At 34.4% G+C, this 17,141-nt stretch overlaps 1 protein-coding gene across 1 annotated transcript in view; it reads right to left on the bottom strand.

Annotated features, from left to right (window-relative positions):
• Positions 1-17,141, bottom strand: part of DNAH7 (dynein axonemal heavy chain 7) — a 284,922-nt gene that overhangs the window by 101,431 nt on the left and 166,350 nt on the right. Inside the window, exons 37-39 of the mRNA XM_051985973.1 lie at positions 14,755-14,923; positions 12,377-12,503; positions 11,174-11,393 (exon numbers count right to left, since the gene is read on the bottom strand). Of these exons, the coding sequence (XP_051841933.1) occupies positions 11,174-11,393; positions 12,377-12,503; positions 14,755-14,923 (516 nt within the window). The remainder of the gene's footprint in view (positions 1-11,173; positions 11,394-12,376; positions 12,504-14,754; positions 14,924-17,141) is intronic.

The following is a 17,141-nucleotide window of genomic DNA, read 5'->3' as shown; positions in this document are numbered from 1 at the left end:
ATTCTAGGCAAAAGGGACTTTAGGAGATGGTGCTGTGTTGTAATGAACATTGTGATTAAGGAAAAACTTACAAAGGCCAGTTTGGCTAGATAACAGAGTGTAGAAGGAATAGTACCAACAGGACCAGAATGACAGATGGGGGCTACACCATGTGGACTTGTAAAAGATAAACAGGAAATTTTAATTATAGAATAGAGGGCACTGAATTTGACTGAGTAGAAGAATCATATGGTCAAATCTGTGCTTAAACACAATTACTATGGCAGCAATGTGTAGTATATATCGGAGTGGGGAGAGATTTAAGGAGGAGAGACCAATTATGGAGCTGTAACAATAACATACAGCCATAGAGAATCAAAGATTCTCTCCATACTTACATATACCCACCCATGAATACATGAAGGTATCTGCCATTTTATTAGAACACCCTTTCCAAAAGAAAGATCACAATCACCTGTATGATTTAACACACCAATTCCAGGGAGCTACCTGAGGAATATATTATATATATATATATATACACACACACACACACACACACACACACACACACATATTTGCCCAGGATCTCAAGCAAGTGTGAACACAGGTCTTTCTGATTCCAAGCCCAGTATTCTACACACTGTCATGCTACCTCTTTCTCCTGCTTTTCCTCTATTGTTATTTCATATTAGCTAACATTTATTTAGAGCTTTAAGATTCACAGAGCACTTTACATGTTATCTTAGTGAATCTTTACAATAATCCTCCAAGCAAGGTCCTATTTTATCTTTCTATTGTTGAGGAAACTGAGTCTGAGAGAAGTTAAGTGGTGTGGCCAAAATTACACAACTAAGTATCTGAGAGATTTGAATTTGGAACTTTTTGACTCTACATCCAGCATTCTGTCCACTATGCCACCTAATTGCTTCTATTTATTTGAGACTAGAATGGTTATTTGATTAGTGTAAGAAATTCCAGGAGAGGAACTGATACCTATTACTCTGCTCTTCAGACTTGGAGAGTTGCCTTGGGCATATTATGTGAGTTACTCAGGGTCACACAGACAATATTTTGAAAGCAGGACTTGAATCAGGCAGCTTTCCAAACACTAGATATCCCCCTCCCCTCCTGCTCTTTCTCTGTATACAAACAATAGGATACACCATCTGGGTTCATGTCATAATCTGGCCAAAATTAATTTCATTACTTTGTTTTTCCGGTATGGATGGTTTGATCAATTTCCTTTGTATTCCTGCATATTTAATGGAGAATCTCTATAGGATTCCAATTAATAGGAATGAAGCATCTGCAAACAGAAGCGTTTGAAGAATTCCAGCACTGATGCATATATACTTTTATAAACATTTCTAGAGATTAGAAAGAAGGAACATGAGTCAGTAGATACTGCTAGCTTTATAGTCATTTTTTTTTTTTTGGTGGAAGTACCACTTGTGATTTTTTTCTTATCCTTTTGAAATCTTCTCTTCTTTGAGATTTCTTTAAAATTGATTTCATGATGGAATACTATAAGAAATGATGAGCTTGTTTACTTAAGAAAAACATGGAAAAACTTGCATAAAATAATGAAGAGAAAAACGAACAGAACCAAGAGAATGCTGTAAATAGTAACAGCAGTATTGACTACTAACTACAATAGACACTTACATCATTTTGCCTATTATAAATATCCAAATTAACTACAAAGAACCTGTGGAGGAAGATGCTATCTGCAGCTACAGAAAGAACTGATAAATAGAAATATGTGTACAATGATTTTACACATGTGTACAAATTTTGCCTAATGGTAACCATCTCTAGAGAGGAGATTAAAAAGGAAAAATAATTTACAAGGTAACTATTTTATATTTAAAAAGAATAACAATTTACATATTATAAACTTGCAGTTTCATGTACAGTCATCTTTATTCTACTGTTATGAAAATGTTTTATTTCATAAGTTAAAATAAAATATAAAAAATCAATCTCTGAGTATCTTAAAAATGTGTGTACTCAATAACTTATTTGCTCTAGGTCTAACTTCTCTTCCCACTTTTCTCTCAATTGCCATTGATCCCACTTCAAATAGTACATTGGTGCTGAGGTAGCAGAGTCTAATTATGATTGTTCCACTTATTGCAAATGAAAATAGATCACTATGGAAACATGATAGACCTACTGTATTTCATGTGTTTATTATACACCTTTCAGTTTTATAAATGATCTTCAAATAATCTGGATGACCAATATCTCACATCAAGCTCTCTACAAGTTACTTTCTTCTTTACTTCTTTTTACTTTGGCAGATGATACTGCTCAAACATTACAAATGTGTTTGTATTTTCTACTGGTGTTTCCCGTGGATGTCATTTCTCTGATTGGAAAGATGCTTAAATCTGATGTCTGAGGTTTCTTCAATTTTTCATTGTTTTAGATTCATAAAACAAGTCTTCTAAGAAACTGACCAGCAGATTTAATGTCTGAATTTTGTCTCACTTTTTTTCAGCTCAATATTTTTTTCTGGGTTAATAGCTTGTTTAACCAGGTCAGGCTGAAGTCGCTGTAATATCACAGTTCATTTTCATCTCCATCCTTATATCCTCCCCCTAATTTGTTTTTTTTTAACCTTTATTGTCATCAATTAATAATCCAACTCTTCAGAATAATTGATATATTGACTGTGTCTATAACCATTTATTTCATTTATGCTAAGAAAGTGTTAATTTCATTTCTTCAAATATTGCTAGAATACCGTAACCAATGTCTTCTGATTCTTTTCTTCAATAAAGGTGCTGTGCAGTAGATACATAACACTTTGACAAGGTATGAGTAGTCTCTAAATTGTTAATCTCTTATTTACTTTTCCTTACTCATAGACTCACAATTTATCCAATGTCTTTCTTTTTTAAAAAAATGCAAGTCTTCGTGTAATTATTTGAGAAATGTTTCTCTTAAAAATTCTCTCAAAAAAAAAAAGATTAAATGTTATCTATTTGGGAAATTCATTTATTCAAAACACCTCATTTAATTGATTAAGCACTTATCATGTGCTGAGAACTCAGCTAAGTACAAAGTATACAAAACCAAAGGCAAACAGTAGTGCCAGATCTTAAGGGACTTACTCTTACATGTGTAAAAAATGTAAACTTCATGCTAGCAGAGATTTAGTTACTAATCTTTTTATCTTTTCCAGCACTAGCATAATGCTCTATAACCTAGTAAGTACTTCATAATGACTTTTCATTTAGTCATAATCTTGCTAGATTATTTGCTAGATGAGTTATTTCATCAATTATCTAGGCAGATACTTAGCAAGTCCATGATAGAATGAGACAACTGAAAGGGAAAAATTTATTGAAAGAGGGAAGAAGGAAGAGAAAGGGAGATATGGAGAATGAAGTGGTATTCAAGAAGAATGAAACAGAATGAAACTATAGAAGGGACATTCCTGGGGAGTTAGGAAAAATGCATGGGTAGGATATCTTGGAGAAAACTAATAAAAAAGTTGAAATGTAAAAATAAATATCCTGATGGGCAAAACAGAAGAGCAGAGGCAAGAATCAAGAAAGGTGTGGCTAGTTTTATCAGCAAAAAATCACTGGCCTTTCTATACATTCCAAAGCCATATGCACCTAACATATTGTCAATATTCTGTTAGTAGCATTTTCAAGTCCTTACTGTATGTCAGGCACTGTGCTAAAGCAATACTTTATAGTATTATAAAGAACTGTTAAAATCAGAGTCTCTGCTCCCAGTGAGCTCACATTCTAAGGGAGGATATAGCATGTAAATGAATGTGTATATACAAGATACATATAATGCAATTAGAAGGTAAAGTCCTATAGAAATGGTGAGTTAGATAGTAGGATAGGTAGTAGAATGGAGGACCAAGAGAAATGTCTTGAAGAAAATAGGAATTATGCCAAATCTTGAAGGAAGCTAGGGAAAGTAGGAATTGGAGGTAAAGAAATAAAACAATCCAGTCATGGGGGCAGCCAATGTAAATATAAAGTAGAAAAAAATGAAGAATCACACATAAGTAGTGAGTAGACAGTGAAACTAGATCAAAGAAGGTATAGAAAGGAGCAATATAATCAAAAAGATTTAATCAAGAGAGATTAAAATAATGCTATTGCTAAATAATACTTGAGATAAGAATCTTTACAATATGAGAAAAATCAGTTCAACATCTCATGAGCAGAACAAAAGCAAGTCAGACTTTCATAGCATGTCTTATGCTGCTCTTGCACTCCTTTCTTCCAGAAAGAAAAACACATATTCCATATGTTGTCTCTTGGTTTCTCTCATGCATCTGCAACTAGACCTACAAAATTGCAACAAGGACCGGGTATATTAAGCACTAAAAGGAGGCTGACTAGTGAATATTGCATATCTGCTCTGAGCTTTCTGAGGTTATTTCTTATAAGAGTTTTTTTTTTTTAATAGGCAATAGTATGTGACTTGATTTACTTTGAAATATTATCAAGGGCTTTGCCTCTAGATCCTTTCCAAAAACTGTTGAAGATCAAAAATATATTCAACCAACAGGTTTTTGTCTACATAATAATTACCACTGAATTAACCAGTTAACTATGATTAATAATTAATAGTTAGCTATTAATGTCCCAGTTAACTATTTTGAAATCTTACATATAAAAATCTGAATATCAATCAACTGGGAAGTAAAATATTGCAAGAATTTGAATCCCTATAAATACCTCAATTTCCTAAAATAAAAGACTTTAATAAAATCATGAGAGCTAATCTAAGTTTTTAACATGTACAAGTAGGAAAAGAGTTTCTAAATAAAATTAAGCCAAAATTATAATGTGTACTTATATTTTTCACTTTGCATTTAAATAGTATGATTATGATTTATAAAATTAATTCAAAAATATTTACTGAAAACTTAATTCAAGGAAACATGAGACATTATTTTAAAAAAGAATAAAATGTGCTCCCAATTCTCAAAGAGCTTACAACTTTCTCCTCTCTGAGATATCTGTAAAGCAATTCCTCATTGTTTCCAAGATTATTATCACTTCCAGTACAGATTTTCTCCATTCTCTCTTTGTTTTATACAGCTACCTTTCCCTAAATGTCATTTCTACTTTTCTATATAGCACACTGAAGACTGGAATGTAAGGGTCCAAGTGTGGTGGGTGGTTCCCTTGTTAATTCTAATGAAAATAGATTATCAAATAAATATTGACCTATTTGTCCCATTTTACAAATTTTTGTTGTCCTTGGGCTAGTTTTTTTGCATGTTTGCTCTTGGGATAATGTGGCTCATTGAGCATTAAATGAGACAATGAATGCAAATTTAACACTGCTCAGAGTAATATGTAAATGTGAATTGTTATTGAAATTATTTCTCTCACTACAAATTTTCTGTGTATTTTTTTCCCTTTGGTTGCTTTTTGCTGTTGCAAAAGAAATACTACTCATAATATATCACCATCTTCCTCAGTAGTATTTTATAAGTTGTCTTCTAAAATGTTATTGTCTTAGGCTTCAATCTTTTTTGTCTTGCCAAGAAGACTGTTATTTGTTGGTAAAGCTTGTATCTGGACTATTTTCATCCTCCTTGATGTTAGGTAATTGTACATTGAGTAAGATTTTTAAAAGAAATGATGAAGGGATATCTTGACTTTTTTCTATTTCTCCCATTTTCAGTATCAATGGCTCATTTCAGTAGGGTCAGGCTGAGGTTATTGCTTCATGTTGTTTTATAATCTGAGGATGATTTTGATCTTCCTTCTAATTATTTACTGGTTTGACAGTAACATAGGCAGCAAATTCTATCACAATCAGGATGTTGTATCTCTGGAGTGAGGGCTGCCAGGCCTTTAGAGGACTAATTTCCATCTTTGGTGTCTACCTGATCCACCTAACTTTCACCTGTGACTCTAAGAAGCTGTAAGAGGCACAGAGGCCACACACCAATAAACTGTTTTGGCAGATAGGGTAAATCAGGAGATGGGTATATAAGAGTTCTCAAACTTTATGGTGAGTTAGGGAGGATGTCTACACCAAGATGGGCAGATGAGAACAATGTGTTTCAATGGCTATGAAGGCAGGTAAGGCAGGTAAAACAGGTGTTGTGGAGTGCTTTGAGACTCATCCACTGAGTCTTGGATCATTGCTATTTGTCTTGACTATGTCCTGCCACTTGTCAGTGGTGACTCTGGAAGAGGGAGTGAGACTGATGACTTTGTGCAACTGCCTCACTTAAATGCAATTTAGGTGCAAATCAAAAGACATCATCATACCATATTATCATTTCTACTCTCAATGTCTTATGGTGATGAGTGAGTGATGAAGCTGCAGGTATAGATACACTGGGAGCTAGAGTCACAATCCTGCACGTGGGTGGCCCAGAACTGAAGGCAACAGTGGGATTCGGCAGTCCCCCGAATTTCTGAGCTACCTTTTAAGGACTGCACCGATCACCTCCATGTGTGAGGAAGGGGTTAGAAAAGGTGTCCTAAAAATTATCGGCTTACCCAAGCCCAGTCTGATTACCTTGACTAGAGGGAATCCCACCCTGTGGTAAAGACATTAAAAATATATATAAAAACTTTTAGAAAGGTGATTTGGCTCATCACCAATCCATGGAATGTGCGCGCACTATAGACAACACAGAATCCAGTAGACCTGAAAGAAGAAAAGCTGTTGTGAGAGAACTCAACCGGTATCCCATCCAAATAGCAGCCCTGAGTGAAACAAGGCTGGCAAAGGGAAGCCAGGTTACTGAAGTAGGAGTTAGATATGTGGTTTTAGGGGGTAGCCCTAGTGAAAAGAAGCATTGTAAAGCTGGTGTAGATTTTGCAGTCAAAACTAATCAAATAAACAAGCTCACATACTTTCCAAAAGGAGTAAATGAAAGACTCGTGATTGCCTGTGTATGATTGCCATTTACAGGAAAACAGGACACCATTATTAGTGCCTATGCTCCTACCATGATGAACTCCGAAGATGTCAAAGAAAATGTTATTAAGAACTTTATCATCTGTATTCTGATGGAAGTGGATTTCTTTGACAAAGAGACCTGAGTTTCAATTGATAAATGATGGACAGAAGCAGCCACATTCAAAGAAAGAACACTGGGAAACGAATGTGAACTATTTGCATTTTTGTTTTTCTTCCTGGGTTATTTTTACCTTCTGAATTCAATTCTCCCTGTGCAACAAGAGAACTGTTCGGTTCTGCAAACATATATTGTATCTAGGATATACTGCAACATATCTAACATATATAGGACTGCTTGCCATCTAGGGGAGGGGGGGTAGGGAGGGAGGGGAAAAATTGGAACAGAAGCGAGTACAAGGAATAATGTTGTAAAAAAATTACCCTGGCATGGATTCTGTCAATATAAAGTTATTATAAAATAAAATAAAATAAATTTTTTAAAAAAAGAACTTTATCATCAATGTTCCAAAAGAGGACAAGCTTATAATTCTGGGTGACTTTAATGCTAGAGTGGGCTCAAACCACCAGACATGGCAAGGGGTCTTTGGAACGAATGGAGTTGGAAACAGCAACAGCAACAATCATTTATTATTGAATACTTGTGTACCTCATGATCTTCTCATCATCGACACTGTATTCTGCTTTAACTAAATGCAATAAAACCTCACAGCAAACATTGGCATTAAATAAACTATGTGATTGTAAGAAGAAGAGACAGACAGGATGAGAGAGTGATAAAGGCAACATGTGGTGCAGTGTGCTGAACTGATCATAGATCTTATCCTTTCCAAGGTGAATATTAGCATTCAACAAAAGTGGTGGCTCCAAGGCAAAAAGATTACTAGAAGAATTAATATCAACAGATTAAAGCACTTCTCTGAAAGGAAATATTTTGTTGCCAATTTGGAGAGTAAGACCAGCCAACATCATAGGTGATAACAATGGAGCAGAAAAGGAGTGAACAGCTTTCAGAGACTTGGTGTACTATGCTACATTTGCTCATCTGAGTCAGAATCCTTGCAAACATCAAGATTGATTTGGTGAAAATGATGGGAAAATTCAGAAGCTGCTAAATGAAAAATGAGAACTCAACAGGGTATACTAATAGGATAGTTCATGCATCTCTAAGAAGGGAGCATTCAATTCCATCAAAAGTAAAGTATAATTGAAACTTAAAGAAATGCAGTATTCTTAGCTCAATAAGAAGGAAGATAAAATTCATTTTTATGCTGATAGTAACAACCCCAAGTATTTTTATGATGCACTGAAGGCTTTTTATGGGCCAAAGACCTATGGTGCATCTCAACTACATAGCAATGATGGTGCCATACTGATTATTGATAAGGACAAGATCCTAGTGAGTTAAGGTAAACTCTTCCATAGTGTTCTCAATAGGTAGTCATCAATCAATGCTTAAGCTATTGACTACTTACTTCAAGTTAAAATCAATCACTCCTTAGCTGAAATTCCAACTGAAAAGAAGCTTTGAATGTCATTAGGCTACTTTATTGTGACAAAACACCTAGTGCTGATTCTGTTCCAGCTGAGATCAAGGATGCCTCCATTGTTCATCTTTAAAATGGTCAAAGGAATAGATTATATTGTGATCATTAGAGGAGGGTATCTCTCAAAAGGATTATTTTATGAACAACTTGCAGCAGGCAAGTGCTCACAAGGTGGTCAGAAAAAGCAACATAAAGACACTCTCAAGGTCTCTATTTAAGAACTTTTTAATTGATTTGATGGCAAGGGAGATATTGGCACAAGACCATCTAGCATGGTGTGTCCTCATCAGAGAAGGAGCTGTGCTCTATGAGCAAATAAAAATTGAATTAGCTCAGAAGAAACATGAGATGTGCAAAGTTAGAAAGTCCATCTCAAATGTTCATAGGGACTCCTTGTTTCCAACCTGTGACAAAATGTTCCGAGCTCATATTGGTGATGTCATTTTAGTCCTCTTCAAGAACAAAGGACAATAACTAACCAATCAGCTAACAAGCCATTTATTAATAGGGAGTCAATTTCATTGTTTTGAATTTTATATGGCGACTCGGTGCTTGATCAAATGAGATAGACTGGTAACACAACAGACATTTAATAAATGCTTATTCACTTGCCTTCCCTTGCCATGTCCAGAATCTGAAATAGTTTTCTGGAAAGAAAATTCTAGAAAGTGTTATGCCACAGTTCTCTTTAATTGTCCTGACTCAGTTTCCCTGTACTAGTTTCCCTGCACTAGTTTCTGTCTCAGTTTCCTTAACTGTTCTGCCTCAATCCTCTTAGTTGTAAAAACCCCCTCTGGTCCATTACCATTTGCTCTAAGGTTGTAAATTGTCAATGTAAGCAAGATAAGGGGGAATTCAGACTTCCTGACTCTTTCTGCCCTCAAGAATTTACCTCTGTTTATTCAGACATCCTGACTCTGGCTTTTAGTAGGAATTTATGGCCTCCCTCATCCTGACAGAACCAAATGGGTGTGTGAAAAAATTTCCCACTTCTTTTCCCCTCTTCTTTGTTTGTAAAAAAGTATTTAAGGGGTTGGGATTCTCCCATACATCGCTGGATTCTTTGAGATGACAGTCTCATCCAGCCCTGGGACCAACATGGATCCATTGGTCCCAGTATATCTCTCCATTTAATAAACTATTGAATTGGTCTTTAATCTCTGTCTAACTGGATAATATGAGATGAGAGTCCTGTCCAGTCAATTATGTTCTCCAATTAATAACATATTAAAAACTCTCTAATCTCTCTCCTGCCTCAGTTTCTCCAGCATTACAAAAGAACTAAAGGTAATTAGATATGAGACTTCTAATAAACCTTTAGCTTCTTTTGTTTCTTAAACCTGAGCCATATTTTCCAACAAATATCTTTTTTTGCCATCTTATTTTACCCAGCTTTTCATTGAAATAATCAAGTGTCAAATTATAAATTGATTTCATTTAGAGTATTTGGCAAAATCATGATAAAATTTAACTTCCTATCCTCAGTAGTAGATGTTGCCACATAAGCAACATTATCTTCATGAATATCTTTCTACTTAGACTAATCACAAAAACTCTGAGACAAAAAGAGCAAGAATCTCATGAATTGATATTTCTTGAAACAAACTTAACATTGGAGCCATCCTTCCATATAGCTACAACTTTTTTTTTTCTGCTTTTGTTTATCATAAGAAAATCTACTGATTTTTTTTTTTTTTTTTCTGTTTGGCTCAGTTCTTTGGTTAAGATGTTAGTATGTTGGTCACTGAAGAAAATCAAGATATTTAGCATGCTGCCAATTAAGTTGCTATTTATAGACAGCCTAAAAATAGTGAAATTTTTTCCCATTGACATTTTTTCTGTCACTTCACCACTGTCACCATGGTAGGAGAAGGAGAATGCACAGGGAAAGCTATTTTAAGATTTTTCTTTGTTTTCTAGATTTGGTCACAGCAAAATATCTTGTCAGCTAGTGGCTGACTCTCTATTTGTTAGCTAGCTTGTTATAGGCAGGGCAGATAATGGTTGGTCATTGGGACAATACTTGAATCCTCAGCAGCAAAGGAATATTTTCCAGGGCTTATACTCCACTGAAATAGGATTCAAAGGTTACCTCCATATCTCAACGAGGTATAAGAACAAAACTTTTCTCCATTGAATTATAAGATCTGAAAATTCAGTTCAATAACAAATATTCATCAGGTACATATATACAAGGCACTGTGCATTAATGAATAGAAGGTTGCTTTGCAATTCTATTAGCACCCATTTCTACACTTCACCAGTGAGATAAGTACATTAGTTAAAATAAAAGCACCTTTTATAATAAGATTGTTCTTTTTCCAGAGCTTAAGTTAATTAGAAATGAAAGCAAAAGAAATAATGTATTTAAAGAGACTGTCAGAAGCATCACTCACATTCTAAGATTCAATAGGTAGAAAGGAAAAAAGTTCAAAGAGAAAACAGTAATTTTCAGACATCTATTATACGCATACAACACCAAAACATTACAGTGAGAAAGGAAAACTGTTAGCATTCTGAATGTTTTGTTTTCATGATGACAACTACACATTTCATCCTGGTGTCCCCACAGTCCCTAGCACAATACTTTGCAAATAGTTATTAAGGCATTTTTGTTGAATGGGTGAAGCAGAATGACTGAATTTTTCATCTCAATGTTTTGGCATAAAATGCTCTTTTCCTAGTATAATGAAGCTTTTGTCATGTTAAAAGTTTACCTCATGTACCCAAAGGCGCTTAATTACACTTTGGTTTTCTGCACTTTCAGGTCTTGACAAACAAACTCCCTGAATGACACGAGAGAAATCACGGAGGTTGAACAGGTAGTGTGATTTAGCTGGAGTTGGTAAAAGATTCTTCATTGCTTCCTTATACACAATCATAGTGCTCTTGACAATTTGGTCAGTCAATTCTGAAAACTCCAGTGGGAAAGCATAGCTATATAACATAAGAAAAAATATAAGAAAAGCACAGGGTACATTGCATTGTTAAAACAAAAATGGAGATACTTTGTTGATAGTGATGATATATTATATTTCTTTCTGAGAATCTTTGCTTCCCAAACTAATAGCATCAGTAACAATAATAATGATAATATACTTTGTTTCTTTCAAACCTATTTCAGTTTTGTAGTCTTAATTCTGTACTTGTGGCAATCATAGAAAATCAGTAAAGCATGCTTTATTTTCATTTTGCATAACTTACTCAAGGCCACTAAAATAGTGAGTTGTAGAACTAATAAATAAGAAACAAGATTTTGCCTGATTTTGTAATCAGTTTTTCCCAATTATGCAACAGACTTCCTTTTATGGTACAGTTATAGCTAATTCCCTGTGATGAAAATCAGTCAGAAGGTAGGTTTGCTTTAAAAAAAAAAGAAAAAAGGAAGAAGGATGATAGGATTTAATGCTGGGAGAGATTTTATAGATGATTTTGAATAGTCTTCCTGATTTTACAAATGATATTAAAGGACTACCTAAACTTATTCATATCATCAATAGAACTAGGCTTGGAAGCGAAGTAAAGCAACTGAGAGAAAGAAAAAGATGAGAGACAGAGACAGAGACAGAAACAGACATATACAGAGAGAGAAACAGAGAAAGAGAGAGAGAGGGAAAGAGAGAAAAAAAAGAGAAAGAGAAGTAGGAGAAAGACTAGTGGTTAAGGACTGACTCTTTATTCCTATTTGTATCCCTACTAGGAGCCAGTGTTGCTTCCTTTTCTTTCTCCATTATATCTGAGTTAATCTGAGAGATGACCATGGAATTATGGACCACTAGGGTAGCCCAACTTAACATGCATTTTTGTTTAAGGTGTCTTTGATGATGAATTCTGTGGCACTTATTTTAGAACTCCAGGAAATTGGTTTTATGGGTGTACCCATGAATTTTACAATTCTCCATAGGAAGAAATCTACTTACCAAATGTTGAAATGCCAGTCTAAGATTCTAGAGAAAATCGTATACATAGCATCATCATTAAATTCATTAATGGTGACAGTATTAAAATGCCGCATAAATCGAGGAGTAACTGGGTTTCTCCCACCACCTAAATATTAGAAAGTCTAATGTTAATAATAAAGTAAAACTTCTAAGTGCTCATTTAATTTGTAAGGTTTTACATGATGAAGAAACTTGCCAGATGGTAAAATTTACACAGCATAGACTGAAGCAAAGGATAAACACCCATCTAATCAAATTTAGCAGAGTTGTCTGGATAACTTTGGACCATGGGGTTGTTTTCACTTTATGAGAATAATTGGCATCTGCAGTTATGTGGACTTTGTCTTAGGTTAGGTTGAAATCTCCAGGGGAAATCAGAGCTGACAGACAAATTCAGTGGTTTTATTTTTCATAGTACATTTACATGCCTAATCCCTGCATTAGAGACCAGAAGCATCAGATTATCCTTTAAACCTGCTAATGAATACGACATTTAAAATCCAATTTATCTATATTTATATAGTCAGAAACAGCATAATACTCTCATTTTCCAAATTCTCTATAAAATGAATGTCCTTGAGATTTGATTAAGTAGTTTGGATGGTTAATTAATTTTACTTCCTATAGGATTATATCATCAAATGTTATAAAGAGAATAAAATATCAAAATGTGAGGCCTTGGCATCTACCTCAGATATTTATAATAAATACATTATACCTTATTGTATATAATGGATACATATTTATTTTACAGGATATTTTTTAATTATATTATATTTTGTACACTAGAGAAATTTGTTAAAGTAATCCTTTGGCAAATCTATTTATAAAGGATTTTTAAAATATCTTAATATATCTTTTTGCATAAATGCAAATTTACAACTATCAGGTTTGTATAAAGAATCGTATACTTTTATTTGTACAGCTGATCCGTGAGTATCCTGGGAGTTATGCTCCAGAAAATATGAAAAAACAAAATCATATAACTGGAAGAAGATAAATAACTTGGGAGCTCAAAGGGACCTTCCTCATGCCTTTCCTACAACTCGTACTCCATTTTATAGATGAGGAAATTTAAATTCAAAAATTCGATGCCCATTGTGCAAGTTGTCACAGTCAGTGACAGAGTAAAATTTACTCCAAATTCAATTCTTGTTTCACTGTATTATACTTACTTTGGGTAGTCATGTGTATGGGTACCTTATAGAAACACAGGTTGGTGTTTAGCTATATAGAGGACATTTTCTAGATTTGGCTTTATCCTCTTATCTTCTCAGAGACAAGATAGGAAGAAGATTTTCTCTTCAGAAAATATAGCTTTAGATGTTGCAGAATGCTGTGACCTCAATCTGACAATATTATTCTGCTCCAAAGGAACATGGAACAGCATAGAAAAGGAGATGGATGCTTAGAGGGAAATGATGAAACTGGGAATGTATCTTGCACATACATTCCACCAATTAGATACATATTTGCGTTAACAAGCTTCTATTTGAAAATATCCTATAGTGAGTGAAGCCCAAATTTACCTATGTAAATATATCTATCATTCATGCTGTTGATCACTTACTTTGAATTACCTTACCCAGACTGACTAATACTTAACTGAGCTTAAAAAAAAAAAAAAAAAAAAAAAAAAAAAAGGTAAACTGAACTCTGTGAAATGTTATTATTTTTATTGGAAAGGAAGAAAACAGAAGGATAATTGTGAAGAATGAGTTACTCCAGGCAAGAGCAGGTTTTAGAGAAGCCACAACAATGAGCTTTGGACAGGCTTAGGAGGTAGTATGAGAGCTGGGTGCCTAAAAATGATGGAAGAATATCAGATGGTGGGAAAAAGGTAAAGATTATAAAAAGTAACCTTGGTCAACTTTGTAATTTTGCCTAGTGATGTCAGCAGAACTCCTGAAAATCATTTACAGATTGCTAATGTCTAGCATATCACATAAATATAAAATATTATACTATGTAAATTAAAATATTAACCATTTTGGGAAGTAGTGATTGGGAGCTAAAGGGTAATAACAGATGAAAAAGAAAAAAAGAGCACCAGTGAAGCATTAAAAAATATTTTAAACTACATGATAGAAATTCACAGTCTCAGATATAATTCTTTTGTATTGTCTTCTGGATATTGAAATGTTAGTGTTAGTTCATTTTTGTTAAATTATAATTTAAAAATTAAAGATTATATATATGTATATACATATATAGAGGTAGGCAGGAATGCTCATATATGACTAATGTACAAATGAATCAATGAAATTCTAACCTGTTCAATGTAGGAAGAGGGGCAGATTGGGGGAAATCAGGATATGATATTTGTTTTTTAAATTGCAAATTCAGAAAAGACTTACCCGGAGGTCCCATAGCACACATGATTTGAGCATCCACTAGTTTAATCATGGAACAGTCTTTCAGATCATACCAGTTCCAGTGATCTAACCACTGGCGAAGTAATTCAACTGGTGGTTGAGCACCATATACTTCCCGAGCTGGCATGTTTACATCATCTACAAAGACAACCTAAAAATTATAATTAGAATTATGAGAATCCTAGATTATACTCCAAATTTCAGAATTAATGTGCTATTTATAGACAAATATTTCTCTTTTTTTGAGGCGCATGAAATATGCCATTCCTCTACTCAAAAACCTTCAGTGAATCCCTATTAATATGGGACAAAACAATTATTTTTAATTTGGCATGTAAGCTGACCAAAACCTGCCATCATAATCTTGTTTTATAGAATTCCTTTTCACACGTTCTCTATTTCATTCAAATTCAACTTTTAGCTTCCCCAAACTCGACAGCCCCTTTCCCTGCCTACCTATTCATACAAGTTGCTCAACGCCCCTATTTCATTGCCTTCCACCTCTTGCCTCATCTGTACTTCTTTCCACTGTATTGTGTTGCTTCTAAGAAACTTATTTAAAAATAGAGGAAAAAAGTGAAGCTCTACAAATATTCCTATTTGTAAATTTCTCATTCTATGCAGTGACTGCTTCAAATCTTTCTCTCTCTCAAAAGCCCATCTATACTTCATTACCACACTTAAAGCAGATGAAGAAGTCAACCATTTCATGGGGGAAAGCTGGAATAACTCTCTTAACCCTCCTTCTCAATACATACTCGGAATTTCTCAGTGTCTTCACTTTTTCTCTCTGCCAATCCTATCTCGGAGGATGAAGGATCCCTACTCCTTCTAAAGACCAGCCCTTTTGTCTGTTCTTTCCCTCCTTTTCTAGCACCTCACTCCATTAATTATCATGTCTCTCTCATGATTTTTTTTTTTTATTTTTCTTGCTCCAGTGACAGCTTTTCATCAGCTTATAGAGTTACATTCGTTCCTTTCCAATCCTAAAAAAAGCTTTCCACCCCATCTGTCACTGTCATATATTTAGAAATGGAGACTATACCTAATGTTCTCAATATCTCTCTAGCCAATTTTCAACCATTTGCTGTCTGATGTCCATCCCAACTACTCTAGTGAAACTATTTTCTCAAAAATAATGAAGAGATAGAAAGATGGACACACACACACACACACACACACACACACACACACACACACAGAAACTCTATTAAATTACAATGTATTTGGTACTTTGCCAAACTTATATCATCATTGAATCTAGTTAGTTTTTCTGAATTTTCATCCTCCTTGACCTATATCTAGCTTTTGACACTACTGACTGCTAGGGACTGTTTAATAAAATGGATGAAGCTGTATTATATGTCAAACTGATGCTTGTGCTTATTTGATAGGAATTTCTACAAGAAAGCAGACTAACAGGCTGAATCTTGTCTTGCATGCATTTTCAGTGTCAGTCAGGACAAGAGATATATAAACCTGGCCACAGGATGATTTCAGGACTTTGAGCCCTATATAAGCCACTGGATTTGTGTACACAGGTCTTGACAGTCAACATAAAATGCAAATTTCAACTAAAAATTTGGCATTCCTCCCCTGAAGAAATTATGGGATTTATTAGAAAAAAAGGAACAAAGCAACCATTAGGAGATGATAGCTGTAAACAGGGGGAAGATATAAGGGAAGATTCAGGAACAAGTGGGAGGGATGTAAAAGGTCATATGAGATTTCTATTCACTGAAGTAACTTGTATTATGTCTATTTTATACAAGACACAGCAGAGGAAAGGCCAAGTTTAAAATATGACTTTAATGGCTGCTCTGACTACCCTTCTTTGACAGACTGTCTTCTCCCTTGGCTTCAGAGATGCCACGCTCTCCTGGTTCCTTTTTTTCTGCTTCCTTTGCTAACTCTTCTTTCTCTCTCCAGATCCTAAATATTAATATTCTACAAAGTTTTTCTTTGGCCTTTTTCTTTCTATATATTTCCCCCCTTAGCAACTTAAATCTCCTACAGAGCCACCTCTATAAATATGATTCCCAAATTTTTATTTTCAGCCAGCACTAGAAATTCCAAGAAAGTATAGTCCATGTCTTATCTAAATATTTCTTTCCCTCAGTACCACGCAGAAGTCTATACAAAATAGGTATTTAATAAGTGTTTGATAAATGAATATTAAATCAAATTTGAAGTGGAAAAGAGAACATTTCTGTTTATGAATAGGTTCTATAGCTAGAACTAGATGCCTATCACAGAGTAGTTAACAATGTTGGCTGAATTATATCAATTTCTATTACACAAGGGTCTTGGTAATATGAGAAAAAATCATTCTTACCAATTGGGTTTTATTATCTTGTGATTTAAAACAA

Source organism: Antechinus flavipes, chromosome 3 (assembly GCF_016432865.1).
Source record: "Antechinus flavipes isolate AdamAnt ecotype Samford, QLD, Australia chromosome 3, AdamAnt_v2, whole genome shotgun sequence".
In the NCBI taxonomy this organism is placed as follows: domain Eukaryota; kingdom Metazoa; phylum Chordata; class Mammalia; order Dasyuromorphia; family Dasyuridae; genus Antechinus; species Antechinus flavipes.
Note: the sequence above shows the minus strand (reverse complement) of the source record. Positions and strands in the feature narration are given on the sequence as shown.